At 47.8% G+C, this 13,676-nt stretch overlaps 1 protein-coding gene across 1 annotated transcript in view; it reads right to left on the bottom strand.

Annotated features, from left to right (window-relative positions):
- IL23R (interleukin 23 receptor) overlaps positions 1-13,676 on the bottom strand; it is a 109,974-nt gene that overhangs the window by 53,449 nt on the left and 42,849 nt on the right. Inside the window, exons 8-10 of the mRNA XM_030206678.1 lie at positions 13,374-13,456; positions 11,539-11,761; positions 5,838-6,026 (exon numbers count right to left, since the gene is read on the bottom strand). Coding sequence (XP_030062538.1) covers positions 5,838-6,026; positions 11,539-11,761; positions 13,374-13,456 — 495 coding nt within the window. The remainder of the gene's footprint in view (positions 1-5,837; positions 6,027-11,538; positions 11,762-13,373; positions 13,457-13,676) is intronic.

Raw genomic sequence — 13,676 nt, 5'->3', positions numbered from 1 at the left:
CGAGCTGAAGTAACTGCCACCAAGAAAATGACCTTCCAGGTCAAGTACTTCAGATGGCAGGAGTTCAGTGGCTCAAAAGGAGGTTTCATCAGCTGGGTGAGAACGACATTGAGATCCCATGACACTGTAGGAGGTTTGACGGGGGGCTTTGACAAAAGCAAACCTCTCATGAAGTGAGACCAGACTCAGACAAGTGCAGAGGGTATTCAAGCAGGGTCTGTGTAGGACAAGAGCGAGGATCTAGGGCCTTGCTGTCACACCAGACGGCAAACCTCCTCCATAGAAAGAAGTAACTCCTCTTAGTGGAATCTTTTCTGGAAGCAAGCAAGATGCGGGAGACACCCTCTGACAGACCCAAAGAGGCAAAGTCTATACTCTCAACATCCAGGCCGTGAGAGCCAGAGACTGGAGGTTGGGATGCAGAAGCGCCCCTTCGTCCTGTGTGATGAGGGTCGGAAAACACTCCAATCTCCACGGTTCTTCGGAGGATAACTCCAGAAGAAGGGGGAACCAGATCTGACGCGGCCAAAAGGGAGCAATCAGAATCATGGTGCCTCGGTCTTGCTTGAGTTTCAACAAAGTCTTCCTGACCAGAGGTATGGGAGGATAAGCATACAGGAGACCCTCTCCCCAGTCCAGGAGGAAGGCATCCGGTGACAGTCTGCCGTTGGCCTGAAGCCTGGAACAGAACTGAGGGACCTTGTGGTTGGCTCGAGATGCAAAGAGATCTACCAAGGGGGTGCCCCACACCTGGAAGATCCGTCGCACTACTTGGGAGTTGAGCGACCACTCATGAGGTTGCATAATCCTGCTCAGTCTGTCGGCCAGACTGTTGTTTATGCCTGCCAGGTATGTGGCTTGGAGCACCGTGCCCTGACGGCGAGGCCAAAGCCACATGCTGACGGCTTCCTGACACAGGGGGCGAGATCCGGTGCCCCCCGCTTGTTGATGTAATACATGGCAACCTGGTTGTCTGTCTGAATTTGGATAATTTGGTGGGACAACCAATCTCTGAAAGCCTTCAGAGCGTTCCAGACCGCTCGTAACTCCAGGAGATTGATCTGCAGATCGCGTTCCTGGAGGGACCAGCTTCCTTGGGTGTGAAGCCCATCGACATGAGCTCCCCACCCCAGGAGAGACGCATCCGTAGTCAGCACTTTTTGTGGCTGAGGAATTTGGAAAGGACGTCCCAGGGTCAAATTGGACCAAATCGTCCACCAATACAGGGATTTGAGAAAACTCGTGGACAGGTGGATCATGTCTTCTAGATCCCCAGCAGCCTGAAACCACTGGGAAGCTAGGGTCCATTGAGCAGATCGCATGTGAAGGCGGGCCATGGGAGTCACATGAACTGTGGAGGCCATGTGGCCCAGCAATCTCAACATCTGCCGAGCTGTGATCTGCTGGGACGCTCGCACCCGCGAGACCAGGGACAACAAGTTGTTGGCTCTCGCCTCTGGGAGATAGGCACGAGCCGACCGAGAATCCAGCAGAGCTCCTATGAATTCGAGTCTCTGCACTGGGAGAAGATGGGACTTTGGATAATTTATCACAAACCCCAGTAGCTCCAGGAGGCGAATAGTCATCTGCATGAACTGTAGAGCTCCTGCCTCGGATGTGTTCTTAACCAGCCAATCGTCGAGATAGGGGAACACATGCACTCCCAGCCTGCGAAGTGCCGCTGCTACTACAGCCAAGCACTTTGTGAACACTCTGGGCGCAGAGGCGAGCCCAAAGAGTAGCACACAGTACTGGAAGTGACGTGTGCCCAGCTGAAATCGCAGATACTGTCTGTGAGCTGGCAGTATCGGGATGTGCGTGTAGGCGTCCTTCAAGTCCAGAGAGCATAGCCAGTCGTTTTCCTGAATCATGGGAAGAAGGGTGCCCAGGGAAAGCATCCTGAACTTTTCTTTGACCAGATATTTGTTCAGGACCCTTAGGTCTAGGATGGGACGCATCCCCCCTGTTTTCTTTTCCACAAGGAAGTACCTGGAATAGAATCCCAGCCCTTCTTGCCCGGATGGCACGGGCTCGACCGCATTGGCGCTGAGAAGGGCGGAGAGTTCCTCTGCAAGTACCTGCTTGTGCTGGAAGCTGTAGGATTGAGCTCCCGGTGGGCAATTTGGAGGTTTGGAAACCAAATTGAGGGTGTATCCTTGCCGGACTATTTGGAGAACCCACTGGTCGGAGGTTATGAGAGGCCACCTTTGGTGAAAAACTTTCAACCTCCCCCCGACCGGCAGATCGCCCGGCACTGACACATTGATGTCGGCTATGCTCTGCTGGAGCCAGTCAAAAGCTCGTCCCTTGCTTTTGCTGGGGAGCCGAGGGGCCTTGCTGAGGCGCACGCTGCTGACGAGAGCGAGCGCGCTGGGGCTTAGCCTGGGCCGCAGGCTGTCGAGAAGGAGGATTGTACCTACGCTTACCAGAAGAGTAGGGAACAGTCTTCCTTCCCCCATAAAAACGTCTACCTGTGGAGGTAGAAGCTGAAGGCTGCCAGCGGGAGAACTTGTCGAAAGCGGCATCCTGCTGGTGGAGCTGCTCTACCACCTGTTCGACCTTCTCTCCAAAAATATTGTCCGCACGGCAAGGCGAGTCCGCAATCCGCTGCTGGATCCTATTCTCCAGGTCGGAGGCACGCAGCCATGAGAGTCTGCGCATCACCACACCTTGAGCAGCGGCCCTGGACGCAACATCAAAGGTGTCATACACCCCTCTGGCCAGGAATTTTCTGCACGCCTTCAGCTGCCTGACCACCTCCTGAAATGGCTTGGCTTGCTCAGGAGGGAGCTTGTCCACCAAGCCCGCCAACTGCCGCACATTGTTCCGCATGTGTATGCTCGTGTAGAGCTGGGAAGACTGGATTTTGGCCACGAGCATAGAAGAATGGTAGGCCTTCCTCCCAAAGGAGTCTAAGGTTCTAGAGTCCTTGCCCGGGGGCGCCGAAGCATGCTCCCTAGAACTCTTAGCCTTCTTTAGGGCCAAATCCACAACTCCAGAGTCATGAGGCAACTGAGTGCGCATCAGCTCTGGGTCCCCATGGATCCGGTACTGGGACTCGATCTTCTTGGGAATGTGGGGATTACTTAAAGGCTTGGTCCAGTTCGCCAGCAATGTCTTTTTTAGGACATGATGCATGGGTACTGTGGACGCTTCCTTAGGTGGAGAAGGATAGTCCAGGAGCTCAAACATTTCAGCCCTGGGCTCGTCCTCCACAACCACTGGGAAAGGGATGGCCGTAGACATCTCCCGGACAAAGGCCGCAAAAGACAGACTCTCGGGAGGAGAAAGCTGCCTTTCAGGGGAGGGAGTGGGATCAGAAGGAAGGCCATCAGACTCCTCGTCAGAGAAATATCTGATGTCCTCCTCCTCCTCCCACGAGGCCTTGCCATCGGTATCAGACACAAGTTCACGAACCTGTGTCTGAAGCTGTGCCCGGCTCGACTCCGTGGAACCACGGCCACGGTGTGAGCGTCGAGAGGTAGACTTCCTCGCCCGCACCAGCGAAGCTCCCTCCGCCGACGTCATCGGGGAGCCTTCCTGGGAGGCAACCGCAGTCGGTACCGCAAGCGGTACCGATGTCGGAGACCTCACCCCGGGCAAGGGGCCAGCCGGTGCCTCACTCGACGGTACCGGCGGCGCAAGCACCCCCGGTACTGGAGGGGAAGGGCGCAACAGCTCTCCCAGGATCTCTGGGAGAACGGCCCGGAAACTCTCGTGCAGAGCGGCTGTGGAGAAAGAAATGGAAGCCGATGCAGGTGTCGAAGTCAGAGTCTGTTCCGGGCGTGGAGGCTGTTCCGGGCTGTCCAAGGTGGAGCGCATCGACACCTCTTGAACAGAGGGTGAGCGGTCCTCCCGGTGCCGATGCCTACTGGGTGCCGACTCCCTCGGCGACCCAGAGCTCTCGGTACCGACACGGGAAGGAGACCGGTGTCGATGCTTCTTTGACTTTTTCAAACGAAGCATGTCACCGGAGCTTCCCGGTACCGACGAGGAGGACGTAGAATCCAGCCGTCGCTTCCTCGGGGCCGAGGCCGAAGAAGGTCGGTCTCGGGGGGGGCTGTACCGCAGGAGCCCTCAGGGTAGGGGGAGACCCACCCGAAGGCTCACCGCCACCAGCAGGGGAATGGACAGCCCTCACCTGCACTCCAGTCGAAGCACCACCGTCCGACGACATCAGCACTAGTGGAGGTCCCGGTACCACCGACGCCGACGCAGCCTTCCGATGTCTCGGCCCCGACGATGCAGAGGGTCGATGCCTCGATTGAATCAATACAGTCGCGGCCGAGGGCGGAGGTCTTGACGCTGTCGACGTCGACGCACTCGATACTCCCGATGCCGATGCCGACAAAGAGCCCGAGAACAAAACGTTCCACTGGGCTAATCTCGCTACCTGAGTCCTTTTCTGTAAAAGGGCGCAAAGACTACAGGCCTGCGGGCGGTGCCCAGCCCCCAGACACTGAAGACACGACGCGTGCCTGTCAGTGAGCGAGATTACCCGGGCGCACTGGGTGCACTTCTAGAAGCCGCTGGGAGACTTCGATGACATGGGCGGAAAAATCACGCTGGTGAAATCAAAACTTGTAATTGCGGTAAGGCACCAAAAAGAGGGGGAGAAACAAACTCGACCCGAGGCCTCAAAAGGGCCTACCCCGAAAATGAAAGAAAGCTTAACGGGGCCAAAACTAGAAATACGGGAAAGGGAAAAAGACCGAAAGGCCCTTCTCCGAAATCCCTTTTTTTTTTTTTTTTAAAGCGAAAAGTCAAAAGACGCGCGAGGGTCAACTTAAGCGGCGCGAATGGCACAAACACGACCGTACAGAGCACGGACAAAAGAAGACTGATGAACACGAGCCGGTTCGGGCGGGAAGACGGCCGCGCATGCGCGCGCAAGGACTCGCAAAGGCCTTTGCTAGTGAAGTTCCGATTGGAGGGGCTGCCGTGGACGTCACCATCAGTGAGAACAAGCAGCCTGCTTGAAGTGCCATGAGCAAGCTTTATCCTACAACGATCTTTTTAAAAACTATTCTTTGTAGAAGATTTTCCATCATCATTGTTCAGAAGGTTTTTTGAAAAATAAGATATCTTGTTTAGGAAGACACCAACTGTGAGAGGACATTTTTTGGATCCACTGTTTGTACGTTTGTCTTTGGTTCTCCTGTGGAGAGATCACCTTCTGTGGGTGTTTGCAAGACTGATATACGCCATCCCATACACAAATGTTATTAACTTCACTGCCTTGGGTTGGCATCCACCACATTTTGTAAAATGTATTATTTATTGCTCTTTCTCAGCATTTAACCACCTCACTCCCTGGGATCTAAAAGTATTAAGAATTTTCACCATGCCAGTGATCCTTGCATGTTCTGGATAGACAAGAGACCCAAAAAGAGGTCCCTGGCACTGCAGAATCAAAGAATCAAACTGAGGGGGGGTCTTTTACAAAGTGGCGGTAAGCCCCACACAGGCTTACTGCATGCTATCCCAGAACTACCGCCAGCCCAATGCAGCTGCCAGCGGTAGTTCCGGCTCCAGTGCATGCCATTTCTGGCGCGCTGTAAAAACGTTTTCTAGCGTGGCGCTATCCCAGCGGTAATCAGGCATTGCCGCACGCTGCCCGGTTACTGCTGGGTTACCATGGGAGCCCTTACCGCCATCTCAGTGGGTGACGGTAAGTGTTCCCTGCCGCATGGCCATGCAGTAAGAGTTATCTTACTGCATGGTCATTCTTGAGGAAGGGGGCATTTTACTCGTTGCAGTAAAAAGGGCCCTGATGTGCAGGAAAAATGGCCTCCGCTGCTACCACAGGGCTCTTTATCCTAAGTGTTTTGTCTTACCTTGTATGTAGGTGGAAGTCTGGTTCTTGGGAACTTTCTTCCATGAGAAATGTTCCTGTTGGTTATCACAAGCTATCGAAATCCATTCCACTATAAACCAAAGAACGGATGTTTCAAGTGACTCCCACGTGATAAGAATTCCATTCTGAGCAGTAGATATAACCCTCATATTTCTAGGAGATGGTAAATCTGCAGCAGAAATGCAATGTTTATTTACAAATTATTAGCCTATAAAAAAATAAGCAATAGAAAGATAATGTTAACATTAAAACATATTAATGCCAGTATTTTAGCTATATTTTGTCCAGTTTGTCTACAACCAATCCAATTATGACAAAGAAAACTTGTTTACTGATTGCTGCTGGCAAAATTTATTTTGATGCACCCTAAGATCTTGCTCAAGTGAAGGAGGAACCCAGTAGTTCAAGCAACAAATCCTGCTGCCGCTCCTTGTGACCTTGGGCAATTCACTTCACCCCTGTTACTTCAGGTACAAATTTAGGAGTCCTTTTACCAAGCTGCGGTATAAGAAGGGGCCTGCACTAGCGTTGGCCCATGTTTTTGACAAACGCTGAGGCCCCCTTTTACCGTAGTGGGTAAAAGGCTGTCTTTATTGCTGGAAAAGAAATGGCTGTGCGGTAAGTGACCACTTGCAATGCGGCCATTTCAAGGGGTAGCACTTACCCGGCGGTGATTACTGCCAGGCAAGCACCGACGCTACAAAAATAGAAATATTTTTGTAGTGCTGGAAATGGCATGCGCTGGGGGGTGGTAAGTACGGCCAGGATCCTGCGGTAGCCCGGTGGTAGTTCCGGATTGGCGTGCGGCAAGCCAGTTGCCATGCGCCAACCCTTTAGTAAAAGGGCCCCTCAGATTGTAAGCCTTCCTGGGACAGGAAAATACTTACTATATCTATCTATCTATCTACTTATCATTTCTATAGTGCTACAAAGCATACGCAGCGCTGTACACCATACACAAAAGACAGTCCCTGCTCAAAGAGCTTACAATCTAGATAAGACAGGTAAACAGAACAATTAAGGGTAAGGGAATAAAGAGGTGAGGATAAAGGACAGGGTAAGTGAGTTAGGAGTCAAAAGCAGTGGTAAAGAGGTGGGTTTTGAGTTTGGACTTGAAAACGGCTAAAGACGGGGCTAGACGTACAGGCTCGGGAAGTCTATTCCAGGCGTGAGGTGCAGCGAGATAAATGTTTAACTTGCCTTGAGCCAGGCTGAAATGGCACGAGCTAAATAAACATTGGTTGAGGATGAAAGAGGACAATTATAGCTAGGGTTAGCTGAATTTAAGAAAATTCTATAAGCTAGGTGCTAACATTTATGCACCCGTTGTGGACTAGAATCAGTAAATGGCACTCAAATTTGGGCACTGTCAAAAATCCATGCTGAAAGCTGTTCTACAAACGGTGCTCGAAAGGTCCCTTTTACTAAGCTGTGGTAAAAAGTGACCTGTAGTAGTTTGGACATGTGAAATTGCTGCACGCTGGGCCATTTTTTACCCACGGCTGGGGAAAAAAGGCTTTTTTTAAAATGGTGCAGTAAATGGCTGAGCGCTAAAATTAAAAGCAGTGGGCGGCTATTTACTGCCTGAGCCCTTACCGCCACCCGTTGACCCAGCGGTAAAGGCCCACATGCTACTCACATGGTAACCATGCATCTTACGCCAATGTGGCCGCGCTGCTTATTACCACCGGGAATGCTCCCCATGGTAGAAATTAGAAAAATATTTTCTACCACAGGAAACAGCAGGCACCAACTTATAAATCACCTCCGGATGCCCACGCTCTCCTGGTGGTAGTGTTGATTTGTCTTTTGTTCTCCACAAGAAATGGCTGTGAGGTAAGTGAACCGCTTACTGCGTGGCCATTTCGGGTCGGGGGCGGGGGGAGCACTTACCGCCACAAATTGAGGTGGCGGTAAGGGCTCCTGTGCTAATCTGGCGGTAGCTGGGCAGCATGCGGCGTTGCCCAATTTGACGTATGCTACCCGTGTGTTATCCCTACCACTGCTTAGTAAAATGGCCCCCAAGTTGGGTGAATAGCGCATAGCACCAGGATCTGTGCCTAACTTTTGGGCATGAGGACTTACACCAACTAAAACCTGGTGCAAATCCTCATACGTAAATTAGGTGTGGATCCCCCAAATCTGATAATACTGCGCGCAGCTTTAGTGAACGCCCGAGACCCTCCCATCGCCATGACCCCTTTTCAGTTGCTCGCAAAAACATTTGCACATGCATCTTTATAGAATAGCACCTAGTGGAGGAGTGGCCTAGTGGTTAGAGCACCAGTCTTGCAATCCAGAGGTGGCTGGTTCAAATCCCACTGCTGCTCCTTGTGATCTTGGGCAAGTCACCTAACCCTCCATTGCCTCAGGTACAGACTTAGATTATGAGCTCTCCTGGGACAGAGAAATATCCAGAGTACCTGAATGTAATTCACCTTGAGCTACTACTGAAAAAGGTGTGGTTTCTTATTCAATTAAATTCCACTCAAATAATTGGCTTCTTACTCAATTAAATTGTGTGCACAATTTTTAGCGCCATTTATAGATTTGAGGGTGTGTGTGTGTCCGTGTTTAGAATGCTAGCATATATGCGCTCAAAGGAACATATAATCGAGTATTCTACCTAGTATGTAACTATCTTGCCTGACCCGTATTTGCAAGGGGGACATACACCAGAGCAGAGCATGGGCACATTATAGGCGAGGCTTCCACTTACGAGGGCAACTTATAGTACGAAGCCTAGGGGTGTGGCTAGATTCTACTTTAGAAGTAAAATCTCATACTGTATCATCTGACTTTGTACAGTTGCATTTCCTGCGTCAAATTCGTTAATTTTTCTCACTAAGGGGGGCCCTTTTACAAAGCGGCGGTAAGCCCAGCAAGGGCTACCGTGCACCAGTTTGGAGCTCCTGCTGGCCCAACGGGGGCGCCGTCGGTAGTTCCAGCCCCAGCATGCGCCATTTCTCGCACTGGGTAAAATAGGGCTTGAATTTTTTGCACGGCGGTTAACCATTGGTAATCAGGCAGCGCTACAAGCAAAATGGGTGGCAATATGGGCCCACGCGATAATGGCCATGTGCTAATGGCAACATTAGCATGTGGACATTAATGCAGAAAATAGAAAATCGGCCATTTATTTGCCCTGGCAAAGAGTGGCCTTAGCGTGCGTGGGAAAGATCTGCAAAAGGATGCACTATGGCCACATTTTGCAGCAGCTTTGTAAAAGGGCTCCTTAAGGATCTAGCCAAAACTGAAAAAAAAAAGTCTTTTCCCATTAAACCTGTGGCTGCGGTTTCAGGGATAAAAGTATTCATAGAAATTGCTCTGAATTTCCTCTCTTATTTGTCCATGTTAGATAGGGTGGGTATAGCTGCTTGTTGTGATTAAGCAGTATGCAAGTTACTAAGGTGTGCTAGCATTTTTTGCTGATGCTAAATGCTGAGATGCTCATAGGAATATAATGGATGTGTCAGCATCTAGCACTAGATTTTAACGCGAGATAAAAATGCTAGCACACCTTAGTAAAAGAACCCCTATGTTAGCTATGGTCCTATGAAGCTGAATCAAGTATAATATTTCTCTGTAAGACTGGTACAAAAACACTTAAGTACATAAGTATTGCCATACTGAGATAGCCTGAAGGTCCATCAAGCCCAGCATCCTGTTTCCAACAGTGGCCAAACCAGGTTACAAGTACCTGGCAAGATCCCAAAACAGTACAATACATTTTATGCTGCTTATCCTAGAAATAAGCAGTGGATTTTCCCCAAGTCCATTTTAATAATGGTCTATGGACTTTTCCTGTAGGAAGCCATCCCAAACCTTTTATAAATCCCGCTAAGCTAACTGCTTTTTACTACACTCTCTGGCAATGAATTCCAGAGTTCAATTACACGTTGAGTGAAGAAAACTTTTCTCCGATTCATTTTAAATTTACTGTTTTGTAGCTTCATTGCGTGCCCCTTAGTCCTAGTATTTTTGGAAAGAGTAAATAAGCAATTCACATCTACCCGTTCCACTCCACTCATTATTTTATAGACCTCTATCATATCTTTGGGTTCCTTTTACTAAACTGTGCTAATAAATGGGCTTAGCATGCCTTTACATGGGACTTTCCTGCATGCTAAGCCATTTCTAGTGCAGCCATCAGAATAGGCTTATTTGAATTTGTTTAATGAATGGCCATATGCTAATGTTAGCATTAGCACATGGCCATTTAAAAAAATGTAACACAGGAGCACTTACCAACTACAAGGGCTCTCCTGTTAGAGTTAGGCAGTGGTAATGTGCATGTGCTAGATAATTAGAACACCCATGCCCAGTCTCTGCCCCTGACAAAATACAAAACATAATTACTGCAGGCTTAGTGCGCATAGGTGGCAAAACTATAGGTGGCCTATAGCGCGCCCAATATTAGGCCATTTTTACTATGGGGGTCCTTTTGGTAAAGGGTTAGTGCGCGGTAATGGGCTTGGCACGGGCCAATCTAGAACTGCCGCCAGGCTACTGCGGAAGCCCAACGGTAGTTCCCACTCCTAGCGTGCAGTATTATCGGATTTGGGGGATCCACATCTAATTTACGTATAAGGATTTGCACCAGGTTTTAGTTGGTGTAAGTCCTCGTGCCCAAAAATTAGGCACAGATCCTGGTGCTATGCGCTATTCACCCAACTTGGGAGCCCTTTTACTAAGCAGCGGTAGGGATAACACACGGGTAGCATACATCAAATTGGGCAACGCCGCATGCTGCCCAGCTACCGCCAGATTAGCATAGGAGCCCTTACCGCCACCTCAATTTGTGGCGGTAAGTGCTCCCCCCGCCCCCGACCCGAAATGGCCACGCAGTAAGCGGTTCACTTACCTCACAGCCATTTCTTGTGGAGAACAAAAGACAGCCTTTTATCCACTGCGGTAAAAGGGGGCCTCAGCGCACATCAAAAACATGCTGACATTAGCGCAGGCCCCACGTTTATCGCAGCTTAGTAAAAGGACCCCTGTTTTTTTTATTTATAACCATTTAAATTTTTACAAGCGATAAAACAACTTGCTGGAAATACAGAGAAAGTAATATGTAGGAATTATTTCAGTCAGGTAATTCTATTCTCTTCCTTAGACCACTGAATAGGGAGAGTGAAACAAGACAAGGAGATCAATTAAACAATAAACAGAAAAATAAATGTGGTATTAACATGATTATCCCCAGATATTACTCGTCTAATTCATTATTCCACATTGATCATCTGGTTGGCTTCTTCAAGGCCAATACAGTGTATAGTCAAATCATTTCATTGAAAACATATTTATTGTCCAATATTAGTTAGAAATAATACCTCTGATTACATTCTCTCTCTTTTAAAAACCAGAAGTTATTTAACAATACATAAACTTAAGTCTCTAATTCAAATCCCACTGATTAAAGTATTCCCAGTTTTCACAGGCTTCACTCCTAAAAAGGACCCCTGTGTTAGGCACATGTTAGCACCTAATGCAGCTTAGTTAAAGGGCCCCTTAGATTTTGAGCCCTCTAGAGACAGAGAAAGTACCTGTATATACTTTTCTCCGATTTTGGTACAACCATTTTGGTCGTACCACAGAAAGGAAGTATATCAAATGGAAGACCCATTTCCATACCTAGTATGCAACATTTTTTTAAACCTTTAAAGTTTATATGCACTTACTATTGCTTCTATTATAGCCCAGCTCCACAGGGAGTTTTGCTGGCTTGGAAGGTCCTTGTGAATTATATGCAATTACGTTGACAGTGTGTACTGTCTGGGGCACCACAATTTTGCATTGCAATTCAGATGTGCTACAGAAATTGCTGGTTGTCTTATATCCCTGGTCTTCATAGAATATTTCGTACTTTAAAATTCTTCCTCTGGAAACGTCTGGAGTAAAAGGCTGCAAATTAACAGTTTATATATTTATATATGGCCGCTTTTATAGTCTTGCTAGTCCTTTTAGGGACGAATCCTGAAACAAAAGGTTGGCTTCAGTCATAAACATAATGCGTGAGAGTAGTTTGACTGCTTAATTTGGGGCAGGCAGGTCCAGCAGAATGGAGTTTAGATACATATGTGTAACTCCAGATTCAGTGTGACCTTGGGCAAGTCACTGTCTCCCATTGCCTCCGATGCACATTTTCAGGCTTATTTTCGAAAGAGAAGGGTGCCCATCTTCCGACACAAATTGGGAAATGGGCATCCTTCTCTCAGGGTCGCCCAAATTGTCATAATCGAAAGCTGATTTTGGGCGTCCCAAACTGCTTTCCGTCGCGAGGATGACCAAAGTTCCCGGGGGCGTGTCGGAGGTGTAGCGAACTGCAAGCACCTGAATGCTGCAGGGACACACATAATTTACAGCATTCTTTAAGGTATGCATATAAGTGGGAGCCTCACCCATGCCTCATCCCTAAATGTGCCCCTTGCATTTAGGCGCTATGCCCAAGATTCTATATATGGCGCCTTAATTTCGGTGCAGAAATCGAAGTGTATTATAACAATGGGCATAACCTAATCGGGTAACTAGCTAGTCAGAACTGTCAATTGGATGTTAGCAAGCAATTATCAACACTAATTGGCATTAATTAAGATTGACATGCACAACTAGCTAAGTGTGTTCTGTACATAAGTACATAAGTATTGCCATACTGGGACAGACCGAAGGTCCATCAAGCCCAGCATTCTGTTTCCAACAGTGGCCAATCCAGGTCACAAGTACCTGGCAAGATCCCAAAACAGTATAATACATTTTATGCTGCTTATCCTAGAAATAAGCAGTGGATTTTTCCCAAGTCCATCTTAATAATGGTCTATGGACTTTTCCTTTAGGAAGCCACCCAAACCTTTTTTAAACCCTGCTACGTTAACTGCTTTTACTACAAGGTCCGCTTGTAAGTCTTCATAATCCTCTTAACGATTTAACAACTTTGAATAATTTTGTGTCGGCAGCAAATTTAATTACCTCACTAGTTACTCTCATCTCTAGATCATTTATAAGTATGTTAAAAAGCAGCAGTCCCAGCACATACCCCTAGGGAACCCCACTATCTACCTTTCTCTATTGAGAATACTGATCATTTAACCCTACTCTCTGTTTTCTATTTTTAAACAGTTTTAAATACACAATAGGACACTACCTCCTATCCCATCACTTTCCAGTTTTCTCTGGAGTCTTTCAGTGAGGTACTTTGTCAAACGCCTTTTGAAAATGGGAGGGCAAAGGGTGGTTTGGGGCAGATCACGAGTACGGTTTTGGGTTACATATGCAATTATAGAATAAGGGGGTTCTGCATGTAAATTTAGGGGAGGGGAACATTTGCATCATGTTTTCATTGGTGCAAATGGATGCTCTTAAATTTACGTGCGACTCCTGGGAATTAAATGCTATTCTATAAATCGCGCCTAACTTTAGACACGGCTTACAGAATAGCGCTTAAGCATTTTTTTGGCGCCAATTTTTTAGGCGTGATTTACAGAATTCACCTCTTAGTAACTATAAAAAGTGATATTACCTTTATAAACACAGTTAGCTCTTGGCTACCATTTCTGTATGTTGTGCCAAAAAATCTCCAGACGTCAAGCATTTCTGAAAGTGCTGCATCAATAACAATAGAAAAATATTAATAAAACATCTACATTTACATACATTTAGTCATGTCTTTATTCTCAAATTCCCCTCCCCTCCAAATCTTTTCGGCTGCATTTCATCAGTCCCTATCTATACTTAGGTCAGAGCCCTTCTTCTATGTACATATAGGTCATAGTTTAGTTAGCTTTCTGATATACCACCCTTCTATCCTAGTGAACAAGCAAAG

This window comes from Microcaecilia unicolor, chromosome 6 (genome assembly GCF_901765095.1).
Source record: "Microcaecilia unicolor chromosome 6, aMicUni1.1, whole genome shotgun sequence".
Lineage (NCBI taxonomy): Eukaryota > Metazoa > Chordata > Amphibia > Gymnophiona > Siphonopidae > Microcaecilia > Microcaecilia unicolor.
Note: the sequence above shows the minus strand (reverse complement) of the source record. Positions and strands in the feature narration are given on the sequence as shown.